General features: G+C 42.8%; 1 protein-coding gene across 4 annotated transcripts; it reads left to right on the top strand.

Moving 5' to 3' along the window:
• Positions 1–484: 484 nt before the first annotated feature.
• LOC121582589 (calcium/calmodulin-dependent protein kinase kinase 2) lies at positions 485–24,103 on the top strand. 4 transcript variants are annotated; one of them, XM_041898493.2, is made up of 17 exons: positions 488–889; positions 3,598–4,199; positions 4,758–4,805; positions 5,799–5,852; positions 6,465–6,516; positions 15,018–15,151; positions 15,376–15,391; positions 15,603–15,624; positions 16,558–16,649; positions 17,341–17,540; positions 17,679–17,732; positions 17,939–18,012; positions 18,109–18,196; positions 19,180–19,311; positions 19,915–20,027; positions 20,563–20,616; positions 22,955–24,103. In XM_041898493.2, exons 2-17 carry the CDS (start codon positions 3,666–3,668, stop codon positions 23,025–23,027), a joined length of 1,740 nt encoding a protein of 579 aa, XP_041754427.2. In that variant the 5' UTR covers positions 488–889; positions 3,598–3,665; the 3' UTR covers positions 23,028–24,103. The 4 variants fall into 4 exon arrangements, with proteins under 4 accessions (XP_041754429.1, XP_041754427.2, XP_041754426.2 ...); XM_041898492.2 differs by having other exon boundaries at positions 489–889; positions 15,376–15,412; XM_041898494.2 differs by lacking the exon at positions 20,563–20,616 and having other exon boundaries at positions 493–889; positions 15,376–15,412.
• The last annotated feature ends 3,306 nt before the right edge of the window (positions 24,104–27,409 follow it).

Here is a 27,409-nt window from a genome sequence, read left to right as displayed (position 1 = left end):
CGCCAGCATTCAAAAGTGACCAAAACATCAGCCAGGAAGCATAGGAACTGAGAAGTGGTCTGTGGTCACCAACTGCAAAACCACTCCTTTATTGGGGGTGTTTTGCTAATTGTCTATAATTTCCACCTGTTGTCTATTTCATTTGCACAACAGCATGTGAAATTTATTGTCAATCAGTGTTGCTTCCTAAGTGGACAGTTTGATTTCACAGAAGTGTGATTGACTTGGAGTTACATTGTGTTGTTTAAGTGTTCCCTTTATTTTTTTGAGCAGTGTATTAAGTGGAAACGTGTAGAAGCAACAAGGCTCAGCCGGAAGTGGTAGACCACAAGTTCAAAAAACGCGAGTGCTGAAGCGCATAAAAATCGTGTCCTCGGTTGAAACACTCACTACAGAGTTACAAACTCAAACTGCCTCTGGAAGCAACGTCAGCACAATAACTGTTCGTCGGGAGCTTCATGAAATGGGTTTCCATTAGATGTTCGACGAGCAGTTGTCCACATACGTTTGGTCATGTAGTGTATATCGTTTTTGTACCACACGGTGGAGCCAGAAATCATCAAGGCTATATTCTCCGATGCCAAGAAAGGCCAATTCCATGGCAAGTTTGTTTCAGCTATGCTCCGAATAGCTATTTTCTGTTGTGAATCTACTGGGGTAAATAATAGAACCGTTCGTTTGAGAGGGTCCATCACCCACAGCATTTCACCCACCGGCCACAAGGTGTCTGCCCAACTACATTGGTCCGTCAGAGGATTCTCGCTACTTATCACAACGATACCCCCGTTCAGTTTCTCTATGTAGCTAACCAGCAACATCAACGCTATTTCATACCTCAGGTGGCTAGCACACGGAATACCTTTAGTTGACATTTGCACTTAATGAAAAGGTAAGTTTTTGTGCAAGTGTTTCTACCACGCATCACGTTAACGGTCGAGGGCTTGTTTTTGTGAAGCGCGAGCGTCGCCTTCCCTCAACATCATTCTGTATCGTGAAGCTAACTAAGTTGGCTAGCTAGCTCCACAATCAAGTACGACGATACGTGGGAAATCTGTCAAGGTGTATTCAACATTTTATGTTCGTATGTCAATTATATAAATATGCCATTACCTATAACATGACCTTATTTGGCAATACATAGCCTAAACAATAGCTAAGCTATTTTGAAGTGCGAAAATCTTCGTTAGGGTTAGCAACCTAGCTAGCTATAAACTGTAACGTTAGCTATGTAACATATCCTGCACAGCAGTAACGTTTGCAAATTTTCTGTAAGCTGTTGTGAAGGTGAACCTTGCATGGTTCTCTGTTTTGTGTGTTGATGTGGTAATGTACAGGTTATAAGTATCTTCCTGGGAATGAGCCACCTGGGTACCGAATTGTGGGCTTGCAGACTAACATTGTCATTTAATGCGAATTGCTTCCCATCCAATTAATGTGAACAGATCATATCGATAAGTCATAGGCACCCAGGTCAAATCATGATACCAAACTTGCCAAGTGTTTGCTTGCAACATCTGTTTGGTCAAGTATATTTGAAATAGGCCTAATGGGTTTCCAGATGTTTAGCCGTCAATCCCATTGAGTCCACTGCATAAATATTACAGTAGTTACATCAGCTATATAGTCTGCTTGAGAGAAGAGACTTCTCTTGCCATTCACAGGGGTTTATCTGGTCTCGGACTATAGATCAGTGACAGGGTTGTAATGTTGATCTGTTAATGATGTTGAGAATACTCCTCTGCTACATATGGCCCTGTGTGAGTGTTGTTGTCCTCAGAGTGAATCCCCAGATTCTGATACCCACCCAGGTCAGATCATGTGACTGTTGTTATGATATGAGCCAGTGGCATCTGGAGCAGAGCAGCATCTGTTTGTTTCCAGGGCTGGAAGCTGCTTCGTCAGCGAACCAGTGTAATGAGGGATCAGGGTAGTTTAATGGTTTGAGCCTCAGATCTCTAGGAGCAAGGAAGTAAGTTGTCTTTGGACTCCATTTCAGCCAATTTGACAAGAATAGGGACAAGAAAATGTGTTAATATGTAGGCTAACTCTGAAGTGTGTGTGAATATCTCAACCACGGATTGTGTTTGCATTAGCATCTCATGTGAGTGGAAATAGGTCTTGAGCTGGGCCTCGTCAACCATCTGAGATCAAAGTAGGTCATGGATAGTTGACTGCACTCCGATTATAGAAAGCCCCATGTACACAGTGGGTCACGTCTCACCACGTTCCTCTACTCTCCTCAAGCTAAATCAGGCTATCAGAGTTGAGTTGTGACAGCAGGGGAGTTTACAGTGCTACTCTGCTCTGAAAAGAAGGGGGGCACTTCGTTGTTGGGTCTGATATCCTTTATTTTCTGTGATCTGTTGAAACCGACCCCGTTTGATATTGTTATTGTATTGTTACTTGGTAACGAGGGAAGGAGGAAGATTCATAAAGGTTGTCCAATCCACAGCATGTTCTGGAAATGTTTCTCTTCATCAAAAGATAAACACACAATACCTGTTGTTGACTCTCCCCCAGCAGATGGAGACTGCCAGTGAGTGTGTGTGGGGGTGTTTAATAGGAGGCTGTCTTGTGGATATAATGAGCTAGGGGTCAGTGGTGAAGTACAGCGGGTACCAAAAAGGGAGAAAGGCTGGACGTGACTGAGGGGACAGGGAGTGGTGGTGAGGCAGAGAAGGAGACACAGACAGAGGTTATAGAGAGGAAGCTAGAGGGAGTTTTATGAATAGAGAAAATGTCAGAGTGTTGAAAAAGAGTCAAGGAGAGAGCAAAATAAATTCACTCCCCCAAGACAGTGGTGGTAAAGAGAGAGGGATGAATAGAGAGAATGTGGAGGCGAGAGAGAGAGCGAGAGAGAGAGAGAGAGGAGAAACGAGGCCACCTGGAGGGGGCTTCTTTTCCCACACACATTCTCCTCGTTGCGATCTTGACTTGGGGACGAGTGTTTATCTTCTTCTGGCTGCTTTGATTTTCCAATCTGTTGTCTACTCAGCTCCCATTCCCCTCAGGAATCAACCTGCAGAGAAATCACTCCCTATTTACCACCCCTGAAAGGCAGAGTCAACATCAGAACAGATAATGGCCTCAGATTGGCTGGGGGGGGTACTTGAGATAGAGGTAAACAACCTTGGTTGGCTAGAATAGATAACCTAACCCCCTATGGAGGCTTCAATGAGTCCAACCGTTCGGAGATGTTGTTTTTGATTCTAGCACTATTTGGAGTTGTTAGCACATGGAGAAACTGTATGCTAGTAATGTCGTAGCCTAGCCTAAGTTCATACAGCTGTAAGTTGATTGATTCTCTAGTTATGAAGTTGCTCTGTGTTTTCATACTTTTCCTAGGATGTGTTTGTTGGCACCTCAACTCGTTTTGAGTTGAAAGAGCTAAAATGTTGTTGCAGGTTGGAATTCCAAGGGGGTCTGGCACATCTTGCTATTTTCCCCATGAACAAGGTCAGGACCTAGGCTCTGTGTCTGTCTACAGACCTGTGTTGTATCTGTTAGCCTAAATGTTAGAAATTTTTTGTTTTTTCATCCTTCAAGTTCTCTGTGTTGAAAAGTGAAATATATTTTTTATTGTTTGTTTGCTCTTAGCTGTCTGCTCTCCTGAGGTAGACCACTGATGGAGCAGCGGCCAATAGGCTCTGGGGACAGTCTACGTCATGTTTCCGTGTGTTTCCTCCTGGCCCTCTGCTGAGCCCCCTTCGCCCTGTTGCCATGCCTCCCTGCTCACACACACTCATACTCAGCCCCTGCTGTGCAGCTGCCCTGCCCCAACGATGAACCCTCAACCCCACCCTGTCCCAGACTACCTGGAGTCCCTCATCGTGGTGACAGAGTACGAGCCCAAGGGAGGTGAGGAGGTGGAGGACATGGACAGCTCTGAGACCCCTGAGCCTGGCGCGCCCCCCTTCAGAGCCCACTCCTGCCACCAGCTGTCCCACGCCGTGGGCCGCCCCGAGGCCCTGTTCCCCAAGCCCCATGAGCACCGGGGAAGACTAAACCTGTCAGACAGGAAGCTATCACTGCAGGAGCGCTCCCAGACGGCCTCGTCTCCCTGCGGCTCCCCAGGGCTCAACGGCCGCTTCATCTACCCCTCGCTGCCCTACTCGCCCATCACCTCGCCCCACTCCTCCCCCCGGCTGCCCCGTAGACCCACCGTGGAGTCTCACCGCGTCTCCATCACTGACCTGCAGGTAGGCTACGGCCATTTAACCTCCTACTTGGTCTGTTTAATAAAACACAATTTTTGTGTTAGCCAAATTCTATGAACGCACATCAGCTGAACATGTGCATTTGTCCCCAGTGGTAAATGAAGCAGCATACTGGTATAAAGGTTGAGTCTATGTGAAGGTAAGGTCCATGGTCTTATTAGATGCCAGCTCACTCCCCATTAGATCTCAGAAGCATAGTCCAGTAGACTCCATGTAGAGATGGTTTGTGTCCCAAATAGCACCCTATGGTCTCTAGCTATGCTGTTACCCTTCTCCTTGAACACCTCTAGACTTGACTTGATATAAACTAGCAGATCCCATTACTCATGGTTTGTACAGACTTAAATTTTGTATGTTTAGTCATGCTGACTTTTGTTAGTTTGTTTTCCAAGGTGATCCATAATGAAGGTTGTGTTGGGAAGCACATTGCTTTTACATGGATTGTTGGTTCTGCTAATGCTATACCTAATGTGATGATTGTTGTAGACCAAGAAAAATGCATTAGTCAACCAATTGCTTTTTTCTCTCTCTCTCTCAAAGGACTGCGTGCAGCTCAACCAGTACAAGCTCAAAGATGAAATCGGAAAGGTACTGTCGTCGCTCTTCAAAGCACTTCAGATCAACTTTATTATACCACCAGGGGGAAATTAATTTGGTCGTGCTTAAAAAGATGGTACATAAAACATGAAAACACAGAAACTACACAATATATTTAATTAAAAGTGCTATACTGTAGCTACACATTTAAAGTGAAAGTGGAATATGCTGTATACAAGAGGAACCAACAGATTATCTATTATAGAGCCTAATGGCTGTTGGAATAAAATAGTCTGTTTTGATTTTCTTTTGAAGAAGTCCCCATTCCTCTATCTATTTCCCACTGTGCATGTTAAAAAGACGGAGGATCATTAAGGACACAGTTGCCATCATTCTCAGTTCTCCCTGCCAGCCTTGTCATTTCAAATTCTCTGAAAATCCCTGGCCCGGGGAGAGTTAAGAGGAGGATGAGAGGCTGGTATAAATAGCCCTAGTCATCTCCTCCTTGGGTAGTGTGCATGGGGCCAAGTGAGTCTGTTCTGTTCTGTGTGGAGCAGTAGACAATGGGAGCCTGTCAGGATGGAGTTGGAGAGAGTTGTGTTCTGCTATCACCTCATCTCTCTAGTCTGGGATGGGCTTCCTGCTGTAGCCCCAATCTGTTCTCCCAGCTGGGGGGGGGGGTGTGTGTGTGTGTGTGTGTGTGTGTGTGTGAAGGATATACTTTCCAACTAATTGTGCTAAGCTCTGTATATGTGTGTGGGTAGAGAAGCTAGATTGTGTTGCACTAATTAGGCACAAATCTAATATGTGTGGGTGGGTGGGTAGATTTGAATTGGACTGTTGATTTTGAAGCTGCTCCTCATTGAGAGTACTCAGCCCATACATTTCCGATGGGTCAGCTTGGGATAGCTATTCTGTGTGTGTGCGTGCATCCGGGTTTGTGTGTCCTTTTGAGTGTGTACAGCAGGTTTTTATTTGTGTGGATGATTGACAGCTGCTGAATGTCACACTCTGTCTAACTGTTTTCTCCTGTTCTCTGACAAGGGCTCCTATGGTGTTGTCAAGCTGGCCTACAATGAAGACGACAACACCTACTATGTGAGTCCTGCTGGCCACCGTACACACACAACACATACACACACACTCTCACACTGTCATCATTAGTACTAATCGCTATGTAGTGTTGACACGATACAATTATCGCGATACTCAGCGGTATCGTGACAAAGAAATAAAACATGAAGTGGCCCTAATTTTGGAAACTAGCAGCCTTATGTTGTCACCCAGATCACATGTTTATTTTCCAAGCTATAGCACACAATATGTTACATACAATAGGTTTTTTAAAGGACCAAAAAGTTTAGTCTGCTTTGTGTTTTCCTTTTTGCCATGGAAAATCTGGTATCGTAGTATCGCGATACTGGTATCATGACAACGCTATCGCTATGAGGTGTGACAGTATGTGAAGCAGAACAGAGGCAATTGGTTAGATAATTAATTAATTGAGGAACACTCGCAGTTCTGTAATGTGTTTCTTGTATTGTGTAAAAGTAGGGTAATGTTTCACATCTACGCCATCCTCTATCCAGAGAAGCATGTGCACAGGTTTGTAGCATGTAACTGCACTCCTTTTTACTGTACATCTCTCCATACTTTGATGTCAGACTTCTCTCCTTCTCCCTCCCTCTCTTTCTCCCTCCCCTCCTCTAGGCGATGAAAGTACTGTCCAAGAAGAGGCTGATGAGGCAGGCAGGTTTCCCACGTAAGTACAGAGCATGAGGCAGATAGTAAATCCAGCAGGGAGTACATAGCCTAGCTAGTAGTGCTTGGACGATAATCCGAAAATTACCGACATTGTCTTCTTCTTACCGAAGCATTTTTCGTACGTGAGTAGTTTTCTGTGATTTTGCTACACAGCGTTCATGTAGATAGTTCTAAAACCGATGCATTATGTTGATTCCTGCTTTGAAAGTATCTGCCTGGAACGATACATAGCAGCAGGAGCAACCCAGGTTGTCAAAAACACTTCGAAATTTGAAGTTGGAGCAACTTCTAAATTTGATGTTTGGAGAAACGTGGATAAATTGGTAAAACCGTGAGATCTTGTTGTACATCAAGTAGCCTAGGCCTAGCATTGGAAAGTTTTTGTAGGACATTAGCCTACATTTACTGATAGGTTTAATCAATTAGCTTTCATGGCTATATAGCAGCAATATCATATTTAGAGATTGCAATCTAGCTAAGTGTTTTGCCTTTAAATTGTTTAACTTGGGTCAAACGTTTCAGGTAGCCTTCCACAAGCGTCCCACAATAAGCTGGGTGAATTTTGGCCTATTCCTCCTGACAGAGCTGGTGTAACTGAGTCAGGTTTGTAGGCCTCCTTGCTCGCACACGCCTTTTCAGTTCTGCCCACACATTTTCTATAGGATTGAGGTCAGGGCTTTGTGATGGCCACTCCAATACCTTGACTTTGTTGTCCTTAAGCCATTTTGCCACAACTTTGGAAGTATGCTTGGGGTCATTGTCCATTTGGAAGACCCATTTGCGACCAAGATTTAACTTCCTGACTGATGTCTTGAGATGTTGCTTCAATATAGCCACACCATTTCCCTTCCTCATGATGCCATCTATTTTGTGAAGTGCAACAGTCCCTCCTGCAGCAAGGCACCCCCACAGCATGATGCTGCCACCCCTGTGCTTCACGTTTGGGATAGTGTTCTTTGGCTTGCAAGCGTCCCCCTTTTTCCTCCAAACATAACGATGGTCATTATGGCCAAACAGTTCTATTTTTGTTTCATCAGACCAGAGGACATTTCTCAAAAAAGTACGATCTTTGTCCCCACGTGCAGTTGCAAACCGTAGTCTGGCTTTTTTATGGCGGTTTTGGAGCAGTGGCTTCTTCCTTGCTGAGCGGCCTTTCAGGTTATGTCGATATAGGACTCGTTTTACTGTGGATATAGATACTTTTGTTCCTGTTTCCTCCAGCATCTTCAGAATGTCCTTTGCTGTTGTTCTGGGATTGATTTGCACTTTTCGCACCAAAGTACGTTCATCTCTAGGAAACAGAACACGTCTCCTTCCTGAGCGGTATGACGGCTGCGTGGTCCCATGGTGTTTATACTTGCGTACTATTGTTTGTACAGATGAACGTGGTACCCAGTGGCGGCTCCTGAAAAAATTCTCAGGAGGGGCAATTTTTCTGATGATTTAGGTGACCTACACACATTTAAAAAAAGATATGTCCAGCAACAACATGAAGACAGGGGCAGCATATAAGTCAATACCAGAAGCATTTATTGACTGATCTCAAAAGTGTTGGCTTACCAGGGTTGGTGGAGCCCTCAGTTTCATCTTTGCCTCGCAAAGCTAACTCAAACACTCCGCAAAACTTCACACACTGGATTAGCCGGCTGAGGATGTGGCGGTTCTTGCTAATGTCGTAGTAAATATATTTGTTATAGTGAATATGGAATATGATATGTTGAGTAAAATGTTGTGCTAAGATCTATTTAGGTCAGGAGCTGGTTATAAGTTCTGTTCCTATCCAATAACAATGGACAAAAGGGTCCTATCTTGTCAGCCTTGTCAGCAGGTGGCCAAGGACAACACCCACGCCATAGGCCTCTCAGTTCTTCCAACTCACGAGTTCTTGCTCTGAGGACACACACACACAAACACACACACACACACATCATCACTGTTAAACACACACACACACACACACATCATCACTGTTAAACACACACACACACACACACACACACACAAAAATCCCCTCTCTTAGGCTGAACATTTGAAGACAGAGAACCCGACTCAGAGCCAATGCAACAGTGACAGTAGCCTGCAGGGGACCTCGCCCAACTCATCAGGACCAATCAGAAGATCAGAACTACTAGATTGAACCTACTTCATTTATTGCATAAAATGTCTGCACACAATGTTTCGGGGCTCTCTTCAGATAATAATAATAATAATAATAATAATAATAATAATAATAATATGCCATTTAGCAGACGCTTTTATCCAAAGCGACTTACAGTCATGCGTGCATACATTTTTGTGTATGGGTGGTCCCGGGGATCGAACCCACTACCTTGGCGTTACAAGCACCATGCTCTACCAGCTGAGCTACAGAAAGTGGATACTCATGGATGCGCATTGCAATTGTAAAATGTCAACACAATTGGAGACACCACGTCATTTTTGGAGACATGTTATTGACAGTAAACTATTGTAGATGCGACTGCTAACTAACTAAATCATTTTAGCTGGCTAGCTAATCATCTTAGCTAAATGTGGGGCAAACAATTCAGTTATTTACCGTTAATTTGAGGGATTGGGGTGAAAGAAATCGAGTTACATAGTGATACTTTACGATATACTGTATTGACAATATCACAATATTTTAGCGCTAGTTGGCTGTACCTGCACCAAAACACCATTATTGTTCCTTCATAGCTTGTTCTCAATCTTTTCACATTGGGAGCCAATTTGTTTTCAGCACTTTTATTTCCATGACTGATCAAAACTCGTTCTCATGGCTTTCTGATCCCTCTGCAACAGACATATGGTGCGCAATAAAATCACAGTATCGAATCGCAATACGTATAGAATCATGAGACTCGCAATGCTGATGCATATATCTTATCGTGAGGTTCCTGGCAATTCCCAGCCCAAGTTCATTTGCCACAACAAATCTCTTCGCTAGCAAACGCAATGTGTCTCCAGCAATGTTTACTTTTTTGACGTTCTATGGCATCTCCACTTTCCAAGCATATATGACCACATGTAATATTTTGGTAAGTGATGCAAATAGTGAACTATGTAGGGCCAGGATGTAAAATATATGTAGCTGCAGCAATTTCTCTTATCTGATATGGTAAGTAATGGGGCTTAATTTATAGCTCCCTAAGAGTTTGACGAACGGGTCCGTGAACGCGATTCCAGATATATTTACCTCTGAATAAACTGCCTTTATTACACCATATCCACATCCAGTAAACTTGTGATTATCAACACTAACCTCATCGTTGTGGCGGCGGACAGCTAGCCTGTATCCCTCGTCATCCAGTTGAGTGAGTGGCAATGTCTTTTTCGTTCGTACCAATTTTTGGAAAATCCTCGGGTGTAGGACTTTCCGCCTTTAGTAGAAACCTGTTGAATTATTAAATTTGGTCTGGGAGGTCCTAATTGTTTCGTTGCCAATTTATCTTCATTTGTTCGCCGACAAAAAGGAACTTCTTTCAAACAATCCACTCTTTTCTCAGTTACGTTCATGGTTACGTAACGTATGACGAAAGCGCGTAAGTGCAAGCCCACAGACACCCATTGAGATTGTATTGAAGGCTCTGAAATTTGAAAAAAATAGATTTTACATGGGAGTCTATGACAGAAGTTCTGGGCGATTTTCAATCTGACTGAAATCGCCCCAAAAGGGGGTGGAGCCATTTGAAGCACATTTAGTGGCAGTGTGGCACTGTGGCAGATCAGACGTATAGATTACAACACTGATAACTACTGTTGCCGTGATATAATTTATTAGAAAAAAAATCCCTTCCTTTTCCCGTTTGGCAGTGCGTCGCCCATATCGCCCTATTGAACAGGCCGTCCCTGGTGGTACCTTCAGGTCTTGGCTGATTTCTTTTGATTTTCCCATGATGTCAAGCAAAGAGGCACTGAGTTTGAAGGTAGGCCTTGAAATACATCCACAGGTACACCTCCAATTCACTCAAATGATGTCAATTAGCCTATCGGAAGCTTCTAAAGCCATGACATTGTTTTCTGGAATTTTCCAAGCTGTTTAAAGGCACAGTCAACTTAGTGTATGTTAACTTCTGACCCACTGGAATTGTGATGCAGTGAAATAATCTGTCTGTAAACAATTGTTGGAAAAACTACTTGTGTCATGCACAAAGTAGATGTCCTAATCGACTTGCCAAAACTAAAGTTTGTTAACAAGAAATTTGTGGAGTGGTTAAAAAACTAGTTTTAATTACTCCAACCTAAGTGTATGTAAACTTCTGACTTCCAAAATCATGGGCAATAATATGGAGTTGGTCCCCCCTTTGCTGCTATAACAGCCTCCACTCTTCTGGGAAAGCTTTCCACTAGATGTTGGAACATTGCTGCGGGGACTTGCTTCCATTCAGCCACAAGAGCATTAGTGTTGTGCGATTAGGCCTGGCTTGCAGTCGGCATTCCAATTCATCCCAAAGGTGTTCGATAAGGTTGAGGTCAGGGCTCTGTGCAGGCCAGTCAAGTTCTTCCACACCGATCTCGACAAACCATTTCTGTATGGACCTCGCTTTGTGCACGGGGGCATTGTCATGCTGAAACAGGAAAGGGCATTCCCCAAACTCTTGCCACAAAGTTGGAAGCACAGAATCGTCTAGAATGAAATTGTAGGCTGTAGCGTTAAGATTTCCCTTCAATGGAACTAAGGGGCCTAGCCCGAACCATGAAAAACAGACCAGACCATTATTGTTCCTCCACCAAACTTTACAGTTGGCACTATGCATTCGGGCAGGTAGCGTTCTCCTGACATCCGCCAAACCCAGATTAGTCCGTCGGACTGCCAGATGGTCAAGCGTGATCAATCACTCCAGAGAACGCGTTTCCACTACTCCAGAATCCAATGGCGGCGAGCTTTACAACACTCCAGCCGACGCTTGGCATTGCACATGGTGATCTTAGGCTTGTGTGCGGCTGCTCGGCCATGGAAACTAATTTCATGAAGCTCCCGACTAACAGTTCTTGTGCTGATGTTGCTTCCAGAGGCAGTTTGGAACTGTTTAGTGAGTGTTGCAACCGAGGACAGATTATTTTTACGCGCTACGTGCTTCAGCACTCGGCAATACCGTTCTGTGAGCTTGTGTGGCGTACCAAAGCAGTTGTTGCTCCTAGATGTTTTCACCTCACAATAACAGCACTTACAGTTGACCGGGGCAGCTCTAGCAGGGCAGAAATTTGACATACTGACTTGTTGGAAAGGTGGCATCCTATGACGATGCCACATTGAAAGTCACTGAGCTCTTCAGTAAGGCCATTTTACTGCCAATGTTTGTCTATGGAGATTGCATGGCGGAGTGCTCGATTTTATACACCTGTCAGCAACGGGTGTTGCTGATATAGCTGAATCCACTAATATGAAGGGGTGTCCAGATGCTTTTGTATATGTAGTGTACTTGGCACTGGAAATAAATTGTCTATAGCCCTGCCGCTAATGTAAAGTAACTTTCCATTAAACAATTGTTTTTATTGTTGTATGCTATTTATTGTTATCGAGCAAGAAACACTGAACAAAAATATAAACGCAACATGTAAAGTGGTAGTCCCATGTTTCATGAGCTGAAATAAAAGATGCCAGAAATTTTCCAAATGCACAAAAAACTTATTTAGCTAAAATTTTGGGCACAAATTTGTTTACATCCCTGTTAGTGAGCATTTCTCCTTTTCCAAGATAATCCATCCACCTATCAAGAAGCTGATTAAACAGCATGATCATTACACAGGTGCACCTTGTGCTGGAGACAATAAAAGGCCACTCTAAAATGTGCAGTTTTGTCACTTACAGATGTCTCAAGTTTTGAGGGAGTGTGCAATTTGCATGCTGATTGCAGGAATATCCACCAGAGCTGTTGCCAGAGAATTTAATGTTAATTTCTCTACCATAAGCCGCCTCCAACGTAGTTTTAGAGAATTTGCAGTACGTCCAACTGGCCTCACAACCGCTGACCACGTGTAACCACGCCAGCCCAGGACCTCCACATCCGGCTTCTTCAACTGCGGGATCGTCTGAAACCAGCCACCAGGGCAGCTGATGAAACTGTGGGTTAGCACAACTGAAGAATTTTTGCACAAACTGTTAGAAACCGTCTCAGGAAAGCTCATCTGCGTGTTCATCGTCCTCACCAGGGTCTTTACCTGACTGCAGATCGGCGTCGTAACCGACTTCACTGGGCAAATGCTCACCTTTGATGGCTACTGGCACGCTGGAGAAGTGTGCTCTTCACGGATTAATCCCGGTTTCAGCTGTACCGGGCAGATGGTAGACCACGTGTATGGCGTTGTGTGGGCGAGCGGTTTACTGAAGTCAACGTTGTGAACAAAGTGCCCCATGATGGCTGTGGGGTTATGGTATGGGCAGGCATATGCTATGGACACCGAACACAATTGCATTTTATCTATGGCTATTTGAATGCACATACAGTCGTGGTCAAAAGTTTTGAGAATGACACAAATACTAATTTTCACAAAGTCTGCTGCCTCAGTTTTGATTATGGCAATTTGCATATACTCCAGAATGTCATGGAGAGTGATCAGATGAATTGCAATTAATTGCAAAGTCCCTCTTTGCCATGAAAATGAACTTAATCCCCAAAACACATTCCACTGCAACCTCTGTTAACCATGGTTACCTGCAAGGAAACACGTGCCGTCATCATTGCTTTGCAAAAAAAGGGCTTCACAGGCAAGGATATTGCTGCTAGTAAGATTGCACCTAAATCAACCATTTATCGGATTATCAAGAACTTCAAGGAGAGAGGTTCAATTGTTGTGAAGAAGGCGTCAGGGCGCCCAAGAAAGTCCAGCAAGCGCCAGGACCATCTCCTAAAGTTGATTCAGCTGCGGGATCGGGGTACCACCAGTGCAGAGCTTGCTCAGGAATGGCAGCAGGCAGATGTGAGTGCATCTGCACGCACAGTGAGGCGAAGACTTTTGGAGGATGGCCTGGTGTCAAGAAGGGCAGCAAAGAAGCCACTTCTCTCCAGGAAAAACATCAGGGACAGACTGATATTCTGCAAAAGGTACAGGGATTGGACTGCTGAGGACTGGGGTAAAGTCATTTTCTCTGATGAATCCCCTTTCCGATTGGTTGGGGCATCCGGAAAACACCTTGTCCGGAGAAGACAAGGTGAGCGCTACCATCAGTCCTGTGTCATGCCAACAGTAAAGCATCCTGAGACCATTCATGTGTGGGGTTGCTTCTCAGCCAAGGGTGTGGGCTCACTCACAATTTTGCCTAAGAACACAGCCATGAATAAAGCATGGTACCAACACATCCTCCGAGAGCAACTTCTCCCGACCATCCAAGATCAGTTTGGTGACGACCAATGCCTTTTCCAGCATGATGGAGCACCTTGCCATAAGGCAAAAGTGATAACTAAGTGGCTCGGGGAACAAAACATCGAAATTTTTGGTCCATGGCCAGGAAACTCCCCAGACCTTAATCCCATTGAGAACTTGTGGTCGATCCTCAAGAGGTAGGTGGACAATCAAAAACAAACTCCAAGCATTGATTATGCAAGAATGGGCTGCCATCAGTCAGGATGTGGCCCAGAAGTTAATTGACAGCATGCCAGGGCGGATTGCAGAGGTCTTGAAAAAGAAGGGTCAACACTGCAAATATTGACTCTTTGCAAAAACTTAATGTAATTGTCAATAAAAGCCTTTGACACTTATGGAATGCTTGTAATTATACTTAAGTATACCATAGTAACATCTGACAAAAATATCTCATAACACTGAAGAAAATATTTGTGTAATTCTAAAAACTTTTGACCAAGACTGTAGATACTGTGACGAGATCCTGAGGCCCATTGTCATGTCATTCATCCGCTGCCATCATGTTTCAGCATGATATTGCACAGCCCCATGTCGCAAGGATTTGTACACAATTCCTGGAAGCTGAAATTGTCCCAGTTCTTCCATGGCCTGCATACTCACCAGACATGTCACCCATTGAGCATGTTTGGGATGCTCGGATCGACGTGTACGACAGTGTGTTTCAGTTCCCGACAATATCCAGCAACTTCACACAGCCATTGAAGAGTAGTGGGACAACATTACACAGGCGACAATCAACAGCCTGATCAACTCTATGCGAATAAGATGTTGCACTGCATGAGGCAAATGAATCCCCTTTCCGGCAAATGGTGGTCACACCAGATACTGACTGGTTTTCTGTTCCACGCTCCCACTTCTTTTTTAAGGTGTTTGTGACCAACTGATGCATATCTGTGAAATCCATAGATTAGGGCCTAATGAATTTATTTAAATTGACTGATTTCATTATATGAACTGTAACTGTAAAATCTTTGAAATTGTTGCATTTTATATTTTTGTTCAGTGTAGTTGCATTTATCACAATATTACTTTTTGTCCATATTACCCGGCTCTACTAGCTAGTACACTACTCTGGGATTCTGCTGCTGTAGACTAACAAGGCCACTACACTCTCTCTTCCCTCCTGTTCACCTGCAGGGAGACCACCCCCCCGCGGAGCCAAAGCAGCCCCCGAAGGCCCCCCTCAGCCCAAAGGACCCCTGGAACGGGTTTACCAGGAGATTGCCATCCTGAAAAAGCTGGACCATCCCAATGTAGTGAAGCTGGTGGAGGTAAGCTCTGCAATTTGGATGGCGTTGGTCCTCTTAACTCAAGCTGTTTGTGTACTGCCAATACATAATACAATCATTGAGACTGCGTAGTCTGCACTGTGTCCTCGACCCTGTCAGTGATTGCAAGTTTACTTGTGTTTACCACAGACTGCTAGTAGTGTAGTGTGCTGTAGGCCTAGTATACTTAGTATGTGTTCCTCTCACCTGCTTTCTTCTCCTGCCAGGTTCTGGATGACCCTGGTGAGGACCATCTGTACATGGGTATGATTGGCCTGATTCTCCCTCTGCCTGGCAATCCGCATGCACACACACACGTCCCACTCACGTCCTAATCAGACCTACTCACAGATTAAATGATTTCCCGAAGCTATTATCAATTCAATCATAATAACTAACTAGCTAAAGCATTGTTGATGATGATGTAATGATGGCATCTTTGTTCTGTTCACAGTGTTTGAGCTGGTCAAACAGGGGTAAGTTAAGCCTTTTTTTACTGTAATCATTACAAGCTGGAATGAGCCCAATCTAGTTAAGCACAGACGTAGGGCCCTACAAAATCATTGTAATATTTTTCCTGATTCCGTTTAGTTTTTCCCAAAATTCTGTTTGCTCTTTCCAGGTTTCAGATTTTCCCAGTTCTTTCAGGTTTTCTCTCTCAAAATCACCCTTTTTAAATAGAAAAACAACTAAATTGGATGTTGTAAGTCCACAACAATGCTTCAATCACAAATAAAAAAAAATCGAAATTGTGATTTTTTGGTGTAGTTACCCTTTAATTGAAGTGGCTGTTGTTTAGCGGTGTTTTTGTACTGCATGTGATGAATTTGCTAAACAAATACCCACTGGATTGATGAAAATAATAATGATATCATTCTGCCAGGTAAGCATAGAGCCTCATGAAACTCTGCAATTATATCCTGAAGTTTGTAGTTAAGTTTTTATTGAGAAGGTTTTTTGGAAAACCTTTCCATCTACCAGAAGACTGTTTCCATTAGCTAGCATCATCGCTAACGCGTGCACAGCACACACACAGACAGGGGCATTCTCGTTGCCTCTTCAGAAAGTTGCAGGAAATACGTATCACTGATGCATTCTGTTTATGTCTTATGATAAACTTGGGAAAATGTATTCATGTTCAATACATTTAGTTGCTTCTCTAGTATATACAATACATTTTTGAACATTGTTGAATTTCGTTTTAATGTCTGGATTCCGTGATTCCGTCCGCGTTCACTGCATCGCAGATTTTATAGTGCCCTACTGACGCTTAATGCACTGCTCTCTCTGCGTGTGTGTCTGTCTGTGGGTATGTTTACGTGTGTGTGTCTGTCTGTGGGTATGTTTACGTGTGTGTGTCTGTCTGTGGGTATGTTTACGTGTGTGTGTGCGTGAGTATGTGCGCGCAGGGCTGTGATGGAGGAGATGCCCACGGACAAGCCGCTGAATGAAGACCAGGCGCGGTTCTACTTCCAAGACCTGCTCAGGGGGATCGAGTTCTGTGAGTGGGTTCTCTTCTGTGATCTCAGAACTGTCTGTTCTCTTCCTCTCTTTAGCCACCCACTGCCGCCTTTGCCCGACGCACATAATCTCAGTGGCTTTTAGTGCCATTATTGCACTCAAACAGGACCCTAGTCCCTATATAGTGCACTACTTTTGACCAGAGACTACATTACATTTTCTTTTGACCAGAGCCTATGGTGCTCTGGTGAAAGTAGTGCACTATATAGGGAAAAGGGGGCGCACCCTAAGACTTACCACAAGCTCTGTCTTCTACCAGAGCAGTACAGACGGAGATATGGAGGGAGGGAGATGCACTGTATGGGCACTAGATGCAGCACTCAAAACATCTCTCCCTCTCCCTTATACAACTACTTAGTCAACCCACCTTCACTTATAGACAAGGTAAGAATCCTTATTTACCTGTATTCTACTAAGGCGTGTGTGTGTAACAAATTGAGATCGTACCAAATAAACTCACCCACAGCTTGAAATGTTGCTAATTGCGCCATTAAATTGGATCCTTTTCAGTGGCGCAAATGGTTAGTAGGCTGTCAAGCAGGCGGTCACAGGTGTTTGCGAGCAGAGGGTAACTAGTTCGAGCCATGGACAAGGACAGTGATGGAAGCGATACTGTTTGCAGCACAGTGATGCCGGTAACATGTGTTGTTGTTGTTGTTTTTGTTTTCCAGTGCATTACCAGAGGATCATCCACCGGGACATCAAGCCCTCTAACCTCCTAGTTGGGGAGGACGGTCATATTAAGATCGCTGACTTTGGGGTCAGTAACCAGTTTGAGGGGGCAGATGCCCTTCTGACCAGCACGGTGGGCACACCCGCCTTCCTCGCCCCAGAGACCCTCTCTGAGACCAGGAAGAACTTCTCTGGCAAGGTGAATGAGCTTCTGTCACCCCCTGGAGGGCTCTTTGGAAATGACATATTTTCCTTTGGAATTCCCGTAGGGCAACTCGTATGGGACAATTTAATGATGTGGGTTTTAAATTAAGTCCATTTCTGTTTCTTCTTGTAGGCATTGGATGTTTGGGCCATGGGAGTGACGCTCTATTGTTTCGTGTTTGGAGTGGTAAACCTCTAACCTCTTTCCTTACACTGCTCACTAACCTTACACTGTGTTGCACATATTACCTCACAATCCACATCTGCATAAAGCAAGGTCAGGTTTAACACGGATACTGAACAATTTAACTTGTACATTTTTATACATCATTGTTCACCTAAAATGTTAACTTTTGTCAACCACGTTGACTGTAATTTTACTCCCATCAACAGTGTCCCTTCATGGATGAGCGCATCCTCAGTCTTCATCAGAAGATCAAGACCCAGCCAGTGGAGCTGCCAGAGCAGTGAGTACTACATTCAACTCTACTGGGAGTGATATGATCCATTACAAATGGATGACCGTAAGCATCCTAAGTCTGACTATTGTTGTGGCCCTACAGTGCAGACATATCTGACGATCTGAAAGATCTGCTACTGAAGATGCTGGACAAGAATCCAGAGAGCAGGATATCAATACCACAGATTAAGGTTTGCTTCTTTGTGATTTTCTTATATGTTTATGGTGTGTGTGTGTCAAGAAGTAAGTAATCTCAAGCAGTGTTTCAGAAATCCATTATTTTATTCTGGATAGCTTCCAACACTCAACTCAGCAAATTGGATGTAGTCTATCACAGTGCCATCCGTTTTGTCACCAAAGCCCCATATACTACCCACCATTGTGACCTGTACGCTCTCGTTGGCTGGCCCTCACTACATATTCGTCGCCAAACCCACTGGCTCCAGGCCATCTATAAATCACTTCTAGGCAAATCCTCGCCTTATCTTAGCTCATTGGTCACCATAGCAACACCCACCCGTAGTATGCGCTCCAGCAGGTATATCTCACTGGTCATACCCAAAGCCAACACCTCCTTTGGCCGCCATTCCTTCCAGTTCTCTGCTGCAAATGACTGGAACGAACTACAAAAATCTCTGAAGCTGGAGACACTTATCTCCCTCATTAACTTTAAGCATCAGTTGTCAGAGCAGCTTACCGATCACTGTACCTGTACACAGCCCATCTGTAATTAGCCCACCCAACTACCTCATCCCCATATTGTTATTTATATTGTTATTTATTTTGCTCATTTGCACCCCAGTATCTCTATTTGCACATCATCTTCTGCACATCTATAACTCCAGTGTTAATACTAAATTGTAATTATTTTGCACTATGGCCTATTTATTGCCTTACCTCCATAACTTACTACATTTGCACACACTGTATATATATTTTCTATTGTGTTATTGACTGTACGTTTTTGTTTATTCCATATGTAACTTGGTGTTGTTGTTGTTTTTATCGCACTGCTTTGCTTTATCTTGGCCAGGTCGCAGTTGTAAATGAGAACTTGTTCTCAACTGGCTTACCTGGTTAAATAAAGGTGAAATAAAATTAAAATTAAAATTAATACATTTGTGTGTATGTGTGTGCTTACATGATGTTGAGATTGTCTCTCTGCTCCCTCCAGGTGCACCCGTGGGTGACGAGGCACGGAGCGGAACCCCTCCCTCTGGAGGATGATAACTGCTGCATGCTGATTGAGGTGACCGAGGAGGAGGTGGAGAACTCTGTCAAACACATCCCCAGTCTGGCCACTGTGGTGAGTGGTGGGAGGAGGACACACACAGGCCACACACTACCCTGCCTTTAACACTGGATTAAACATGATAGCACTGGATTAATGGCTCAGAACTCACACTCAGGCTCATTTTACGGCAGGCAGTTTCTTGCTGTCCTGGGACATGAGGTCATACTTTGCAGTTCACAAAAGATGCCTTGTTACGAATGTTCATTTATTGGTTTAATATGTTCAGTTTCCTTTCAGCTCTTTGATTATTTCATCTACCTTACTGTCATACAGTTGGGTAATTAAACTGTGGTTACCAAATAAGTTATAGAGTAATTATTGCATTAGTGCAACTTGATATGAAGTGTTGCTAAATATGTAACTAATTAAAATACTTTGTTTGAACTATAACCAGGAAAAGTGAAAGTATGACTACGGACAATGAATGATCTGCTCATAGCCACTCCGTGATGTGTTTCATACTTAACTCTATGGTATAGCCCTTTCAAAAAGCCCCGGACATAATACAGTCTGATATCTGATGTTGTCCCCCTAAAAAGCCACTGACACAATACAATATCACTCAGAGTTGTGTGGCCAGATCACAGATGTCTGTCTATCTGTCTGTTTATGTAGATCCTGGTGAGGACCATGCTAAGGAAGCGCTCATTTGGGAACCCCTTTGACTGGGGCCGTCAGAGGACAGAAGACAGAGGCACAAGTCTGTCTGCACCGGGACACATGCTCACGTAAGTCCCCCTCTTAGGCCTTTTACACTGCTCTCTAGTCAGTTAGGGTTGCAACATTCTGTTAACTTTCCCCAAATTCCCAGGTTTTCCCGAAATCCTGGTTGGAGGATTTTCTGCTTTTTTTTTGAAAAACCGGGGAATTAGGGGAAAGTTACCAGAATTTTGCAACTCTAAAAGCAGCAGGGTTGGGGTCAATTCCATTTAAATTCCTGTCCATTCAGAAAGTAAACCACATTCCAAATGTTCCTAATTGAAAAGCATTGAAGAGAATTGAAATGGACTGGAATTGCCCCTAACTCTGAAAAGCAGTTCATGGTTTTTAATAAATGTAATGTAGCTTCATATTACTCTGGAGAAGCTCTGTGCTAGAGGCACTTTCGTACATGGGCAACATTCCTAACTAGTCTGATCTTGCAAAATGATGCTCCTTTTAGAAGGTGTTAAGATTTATTCTCTCCCTGGGCGACCAATGATATGCTTGCCTGCACTTGCTGTGGCAGCCTCTTAATCTGTCCCCCCCTCTCCTGCCCACCAGCAAAAGGAGAGCGGGAAATGTGAGATACTGCTACATTCATAGTAACCAAAAAAGGTAAAGGACTATGGGCCTGCCACTGCCTTGCCTGCCTATCTATCTTAGTACTATTTAAGTGGTATGAAATACACTTAAGTCCATAGGCATGAATGGTGTTAGTTTGTCAAGTGCTCCTGTGTAACAGTTTAACATACAGTCAATGAAACAATTATAGCCAATACACAGGGGTACTTGAAGCCATGTCTGGGAACCTCTTGCTGATCCCCAACTGCACTGGTATCTGTTATGAAGTGGGGTTGCCTACTACCGAGCGCAAATGTAAGTGTTTTTGGCCAGGTGTGTACTGTACAGCAATGAGCAGAAACCGTCAACTTAGAATCTCATTGTCTAAACCCTGATTGTAATGAACTTCATAACATGATCAAGGTCAACCAGCCTGACTCGATCCTTGGCCAAGCACTTACAGAATTGTAGCCTTAACACTTTGCCTGTGAAAACCCTGAATTAAATTTGGCCAAAGTATCCGTTTATTTTTATTTTTATGGGTTACTGAATCCTCTGCATGCAGCACCACAATACCCTCCTCCCTCTCCCAAGGACATACCAGTGAACTACTTTCATGTACTTTTTTTTTCCTCTGACCTGAATGTTCGACTAACAGCTTGCTAAGTTCCCTCTCTGCTCACTCTCTCCAGTTATGTAACAAGTGAATGGTTCCACTCAGTTTCCCAGCTAAACTGAGGTTAACTAACTATCTATGCAGTGATAGAATTGACACAGCTACAGTGCCTTGCAAAAGTATTCATCCCCCATGGTGTTTTTCCTATTTTGTTGCATTACAACCTGTAATTTAAATTGATTTTTATTTGGATTTCATGTAATGGACATACACAAAATAGTCAAAATTGGTGAAGTGAAATGAAAAAAATAACTTGTTTCAGAAAATTCTAAAAAATAAGTAATGGAAAAGTGACCAATTACCTTCAGAAGTCACATAATTAGTTAAATAAAGTCCACCTGTGTGCAGTCTAAGCGTCACATGATCTGTCACATGATCTCAGTATATATACACCTGTTATGAAAGGCCCCAGAGTCTGCAACACCACTAAGCAAGGGGCGGCACCATGAAGACCAAGGAGCTCTCCAAACAGGTCAGGGACAAAGTTGTGGAAAAGTACAGATCAGGGTTGGGTTATAAAAAAATATCTGAAACTTTGAACATCCCACGGAGCACCATTAAATCCATTATTAAAAAATTGAAAGAATATGGCACCACAACAAACCTGCCAAGAGAGGGCCGCCCACCAAAACTCACGGACCAGGCAAGGAGGGCATTAATCAGAGAGGCAACAAAGAGACCAAAGATAACCCTGAAGGAGCTGCAAAGCTCCACAGCGGAGATTGGAGTATCTGTCCATAGGACCACTTTAAGCCGTACACTCCACAGAGCTGGGCTTTAAGGAAGAGTGGCCAGAAAAAAAGCCATTGCTTAAAGAAAAAAATAAGCAAACACGTTTGGTGTTTGCCAAAAGGCATGTGGGAGACTCCCCATACATATGGAAGAAGGTACTCTGGTCAGATGAGACTAAAATGTAGCTTTTTGGCCATCAAGGAAAACGCTATGTCTGGCGCAAACCCAACACCTCTCATCACCCCGAGAACACCATCCCCACAGTGAAGCATGGTGGTGGCAGCATCATGCTGTGGGATGTTTTTAATCGGCAGGGACTGGGAAACTGGTCAGAATTGAAGGAATGATGGATGGCACTAAATACAGGGAAATTCTTGAGGGAAACCTGTTTCAGTCTTCCAGAGATTTGAGACTGGGACGGAGGTTGACCTTCCAGCAGGACAATGACCCTAAGCATACTGCTAAAGCAACACTTGAGTGGTTTAAGGGGAAACAGTTAAATGTCTTGGAATGGCCTAGTCAAAGCCAATTGAGAATCTGTGGTATGACTTAAAGAGTGCTGTACACCAGCGGAACCCATCCAACTTGAAAGAGCTGGAGCAGTTTTGCCTTGAAGAATGGGCAAAAATCCCAGTGGCTAGATGTGCCAAGCTTATAGAGACATACCCCAAGATACTTGCAGCTGTAATTGCTGCAAAAGGTGGCTCTACAAAGTATTGACTTTGGGGGGGTGAATAGTTATGCACGCTCAAGTTTTCATTTTTTTGGTCTAATTTCTTGTTTGTTTCACAATAAAAAATATTTTGCATCTTCAAAGTGGTAGGCATGTTGTGTAAATCAAATGATACAAACCCCCCAAAATCCATTTTAATTCCAGGTTGTAAGGCAACAAAATAGGAAAAATGGGGGGTGAATACTTTCGCAAGCCACTGTACTTAGCACTGATGGCTGTATTGAATTCTGCTCCTTCTGTCTGTTTTCTAGGAAACAAGAGAGCGGTGAGGGCATGAGAAGTATGGACCTGCCCTTCGTGGGCGAAGATGAGGCTCTTTCCTGATGCTGTGTGGTTTTTCAGCGCGAAGGTGGGCGCATGCTAGCGACTCGACTTGCAGCCCCCCCTCAAGCCCACCCTTCACTCACTGCTTTATGTTGTGGCGGCCACCAATGGTTTTTGTTGAGGTGGACAGGACTGTTGGAAGAGATCCAGGACTTGAATATGGAAGTGACTGGAGCCTGGACACCCTTCTGGGGGAATCTCCCTCCTGACTGTCACTCACTTAACCCCATGTCTGTAATGCATGCTCATGTTTCTAGTCATAGCATGCTCTGTCTCAGGCTTCTGCTGTAAAGGTCTGTTAGCCTAGGTACACGTGTTTCTCCACCCTCTCCTCCATTTGAAAATGCTCTCACGTTTACTGCAGGGGTATGGGGGCGGGAGGGGGTGTTTGTTGATGGTTGTACATTTCAAAGGGTGACTCCTGGCCCCCACGTTTCAGCAGAGCAGATTACTTGACTATTTATGATTGTCTGGACCACTCATCAATGTGGCCAGTTTAGGAACATGTTTTGAGTGGAAACCTGTATAGTAGAGGTTTATTGAAATGAAAAAGGTTTACCAAATTCATAGTATGCATGTGAGTTTGTTAATTTCCCAATGCAAAAATTGTATAAGCTACATAAGTTGCACATTTAATAGATGTAGTTGATGCACAATCTATTTGTTTTATTTATTAAGTCCTCACTACTGGTTCATTGTAAAGACTCCCAGTTACTACAACTGGTAAAGAGCTTTTAAAAACGAAATGAAACTAAATGTTTCTAATATATGTGTTTACTTCTCAAACGTGTGGAGAGCAAATGGGGATGATACAATGTTGAAGCTCAAATCAAAATCATGTGTTTTTTCTTTTTATATGGTAATAGATTTAAGGGTGTGGTTTTTAAACATCTCATTTTCAGAACACCAAAAAGAAAATGTGTATCATATTTTGTAAAGTAAGAGCAATCATAGAGAAACAAACACCTTTTAACCAAGTTAATATTTGTAATTGCAATGTCATTGTGGTCCTCTGTAGCTCAATTGGTAGAGCATGGCACTTGTAACGCCAGGGTAGTGGGTTCGATCCCCGGGACCACCCATACGTAAAAATGTATGCACACATGACTGTAAGTCGCTTTGGATAAAAGCGTCTGCTAAATGGCATATTATTGTGAAATTGTATAAATTACTGGCTCTTACAAATTAATTTTAATACCAAGCGTATAGCCTAGTGTGACTGCAGACCTCTTGTACAATCTATGCATGACATATCTCTTATGGAAATGTTGGAATTAATTTGACATAGATAAAGTTGTCATCAGATATGGTAAGATACAAACGAGATGGTAGAACTTCGACATTGCCAGTAGAGTGCAATCTTAGATGAGCCCAAAGTGGTCTAATAATCTCCCCAGTTCTCTAGTGGCATGTGTTTTTAACCTCTTGCGCTTTTTGCATGTAGTTAGACAGTGTTGGTGTACAGATAACTTCAGTCACTGGGCATGTTTATGATTCCATAAGATATTATTGAAACAACATTAATTCAACAATTAATGCTTCCGCATAATGATTATTTCAGCACCAACGTGTCATTTTCTTGCATGTCACTGCTGTATGTGAAAACACGGACTTGTATGTTGTGTGTTTTTTAAGACTTACTATGCATAAGAAATGTCGCTCTGTTGCAATGCTGGACCCTGTCAGTCAGCCTGTCATGTATGCTGTGTTGTTAGATGGTATCTGAGAGGTCTCTGTATAGCTGACCACCTACAGTGCCTTCAGAAAGTATTCATACCTCTTGACTTGTTCCACATTTCGTTGTGTTACAGCCTGAATTAAAAATGAATTAAATATATTTTTTCTCTCACCCACCTACACACAATACCCCATAATGACAAAGTGAAAACCTGTTTTTAGACATTTTTGCAAGTGTATTGAACATGAAGTACAGAAATGGCTAATTTACGTAAGTATTCACACCCTTCAGTCAATGCATGTTAGAATCACATTTGGCAGTGATTACAACTGAGTCTTTCTGGGTAAGTCTCTAAGAGCTTTGCACACCTGGATTATACAATATTTGCCCATTATTATTTTCAAAATTGTTCAAGCTCTGTCAAATTGGTTGTTGATCATTGCTAGACAACCATTTTCAAGTCTTACCATAGATTTTCAAGCAGATTTAAGTCACAACTGTAAAAATTAACTGTCTTGCTGGTAAGCAGCTCCAGTGTAGATTTGACCTTGTGTTTTAAGTTATTGTCCTGCTGAAAGGTGAATTAATCTCCCAGTGTCTGGTGGAAAGCAGACTGAACCAGGTTTTCCTCTAGGATTTTGCCTGTGCTTAGCTCCATTCCGTTTCTTTTTTATCCTGAAAACATCCGTCCTTAACGATTACAAGCATACCATAACATAATGCAGCAACCACTATTTTTGAAAATATGGAGAGTGGTACTCAGTAATGTATTGTATTTGCCCCAAACATAACACTTTGTATTCAGGGCAAAAATGTAATTGCTTTGCCACATTTTTTGCATTATTACTTTAGTGCCTTGTTGCAAACAGGATGCATGTTTTGGAATATTTGTATTCTGTACAGGCTTCCTTCTTTTCACTCTGTCAATTAGGTTAGTATTGTGGAGTAACTACAATGTTGTTGATCCATCCTCAGTTTTCTCCTATCACAGCCATTAAACTCTGTAACTGTTTTAAAGTCACCATTGGCGTCATGGTGAAATCCCTGAGCGGTTTCCTTCCTATCCTATAACTGAGTTAGGAAGGACACCTGTATCTTTGTAGTGACTGGGTTTATTGATACACCATCCAAAGTGTAATTAATAATTTCACCATGCTCAAAGGGTATTCAATGTCTGCCTTTTTTTTTTTCTCCCATCTACCAATAAGTGCTCTTCTTTGTGAGGCATTGGAAAACCTCCCTGGTCTTTGTGGTTGAATCTGTGTTTGTAATTCACTACTCGACTGAGTGACCTTACAGATAATTGTATGTGTGGGGTATAGAGATGAAGTAGACATTAAAAAATAATGTTAAACACTATTATTGAACACAGTATGAGTCCATGCAACTTATTATGACAGACTTGTTAAGCACAGTATTACTCCTGAACTTTAGGCATACCAAAACAAAGGGGTTGAATACTTATTGACTCAAAACATTTCAGCTTTTTAATTTATTTGTAAACATTTAGAAAAACATAATTCCACTTTGACATTATGGGTTATTGTGTGTAGGCCAGTGACCCAAAAATCTCAATTTAATCAATTTTAAATTCAGGCTCTAACAACAATGTGGAAGAAGTCAAGGGCTGTGAAGGAACTGTAGTATGGAAGTACCTGTTAGTGAGATAGTGATCTAACCATCTTGTCAAATGTTCAGGAGGGGCCCTTTTGAAAATAATCTAACATTTAAATGATGGATAAGATACTGAGGATAATTATAAGGTCAGTCCAAATCAAATTTTGCTCAAAATATTCTAATTCTGGATAAACACAGTCATGACGCAACTTTGGTTTTAGAAGTGGGGGGGACATAACTTTTGATATAACCCACTATCATGGGTTTAAATTGGACTGTTGAAAATGTCGAAGACAAACCATATTTTATCACCCCTCCACGTGAAAGTGCTCCCCTCTCCTAAGAACAATATATCAAAGGAGAGGTTGGGTTTGACTACAGGGTTAAATTAAATGCAACCCCCAGAATGCTGTATGATATTTGTATTTATACATATATTTAATCTTCGCTTTCTGTTTCATCACAATCTTTGCCCAATCTTATTGAAAGGGCTAGGATTACCTTTACTGTCCATATCACACAATGTACTATAGTATAATGTCATCCATTGTAGTGAGACGTTGGGGCCTCTACCCAAATGCATGCTAACATACTGTAAACATACCATTGAATTGTCAGTATGACAGAGCTTCTCACAAAACGAGAGCTCATAATGAATTATTCTATACATATTGTATCCAGTTCATTATTTGAATAAATTACAGTTGCCTTTCTGCAATTTGTGTCCTGACTCTGTCACATTATTGTTGAGTATTTTTTGCAGAAGAGCATTGTGCACTTGTTTTCGGGCCATCATAGGGGTAATCCCAATTATGTGTATACATTGGTAATGCCCATATTGTATGTAGCTACATCAACTTTTACTTTACACAAAAAAATGACCACCAGAGTGCATCCTATCCCATTTCATGATACAGGATGCACTCAGCACATTCACTGCCTTGGTAAAAAAAATATCCTAAAGCTGAATAATACGTTTTCTTATTAATCGTTATAGATAATAGATAGATAGCCTAATAGGTGAATGTATTTTCAGAGTTGTACAAACCAGCTTCAAGCAAACTTGTTGAATGTCTTGGTGAATTTA

This window comes from Coregonus clupeaformis, chromosome 15, assembly GCF_020615455.1.
Source record: "Coregonus clupeaformis isolate EN_2021a chromosome 15, ASM2061545v1, whole genome shotgun sequence".
Classification (NCBI taxonomy): Eukaryota; Metazoa; Chordata; class Actinopteri; order Salmoniformes; family Salmonidae; genus Coregonus; species Coregonus clupeaformis.
This window is presented reverse-complemented; position numbering and strand designations above follow the sequence as displayed.

Coding starts and splice junctions, on each gene's coding strand:
- LOC121582589 (XM_041898492.2), top strand. CDS start 3,666: ATGTTTCCGTGTGTTTCCTCCTGGCCCTCTGCTGAGCCCCCTTCGCCC. Junction 15,152..15,375: donor ATGTAGTGAAGCTGGTGGAG/GTAAGCTCTGCA, acceptor TTCTCCTGCCAG/GTTCTGGATGACCCTGGTGA. Junction 18,013..18,108: donor CCAGTGGAGCTGCCAGAGCA/GTGAGTACTACA, acceptor GTGGCCCTACAG/TGCAGACATATCTGACGATC.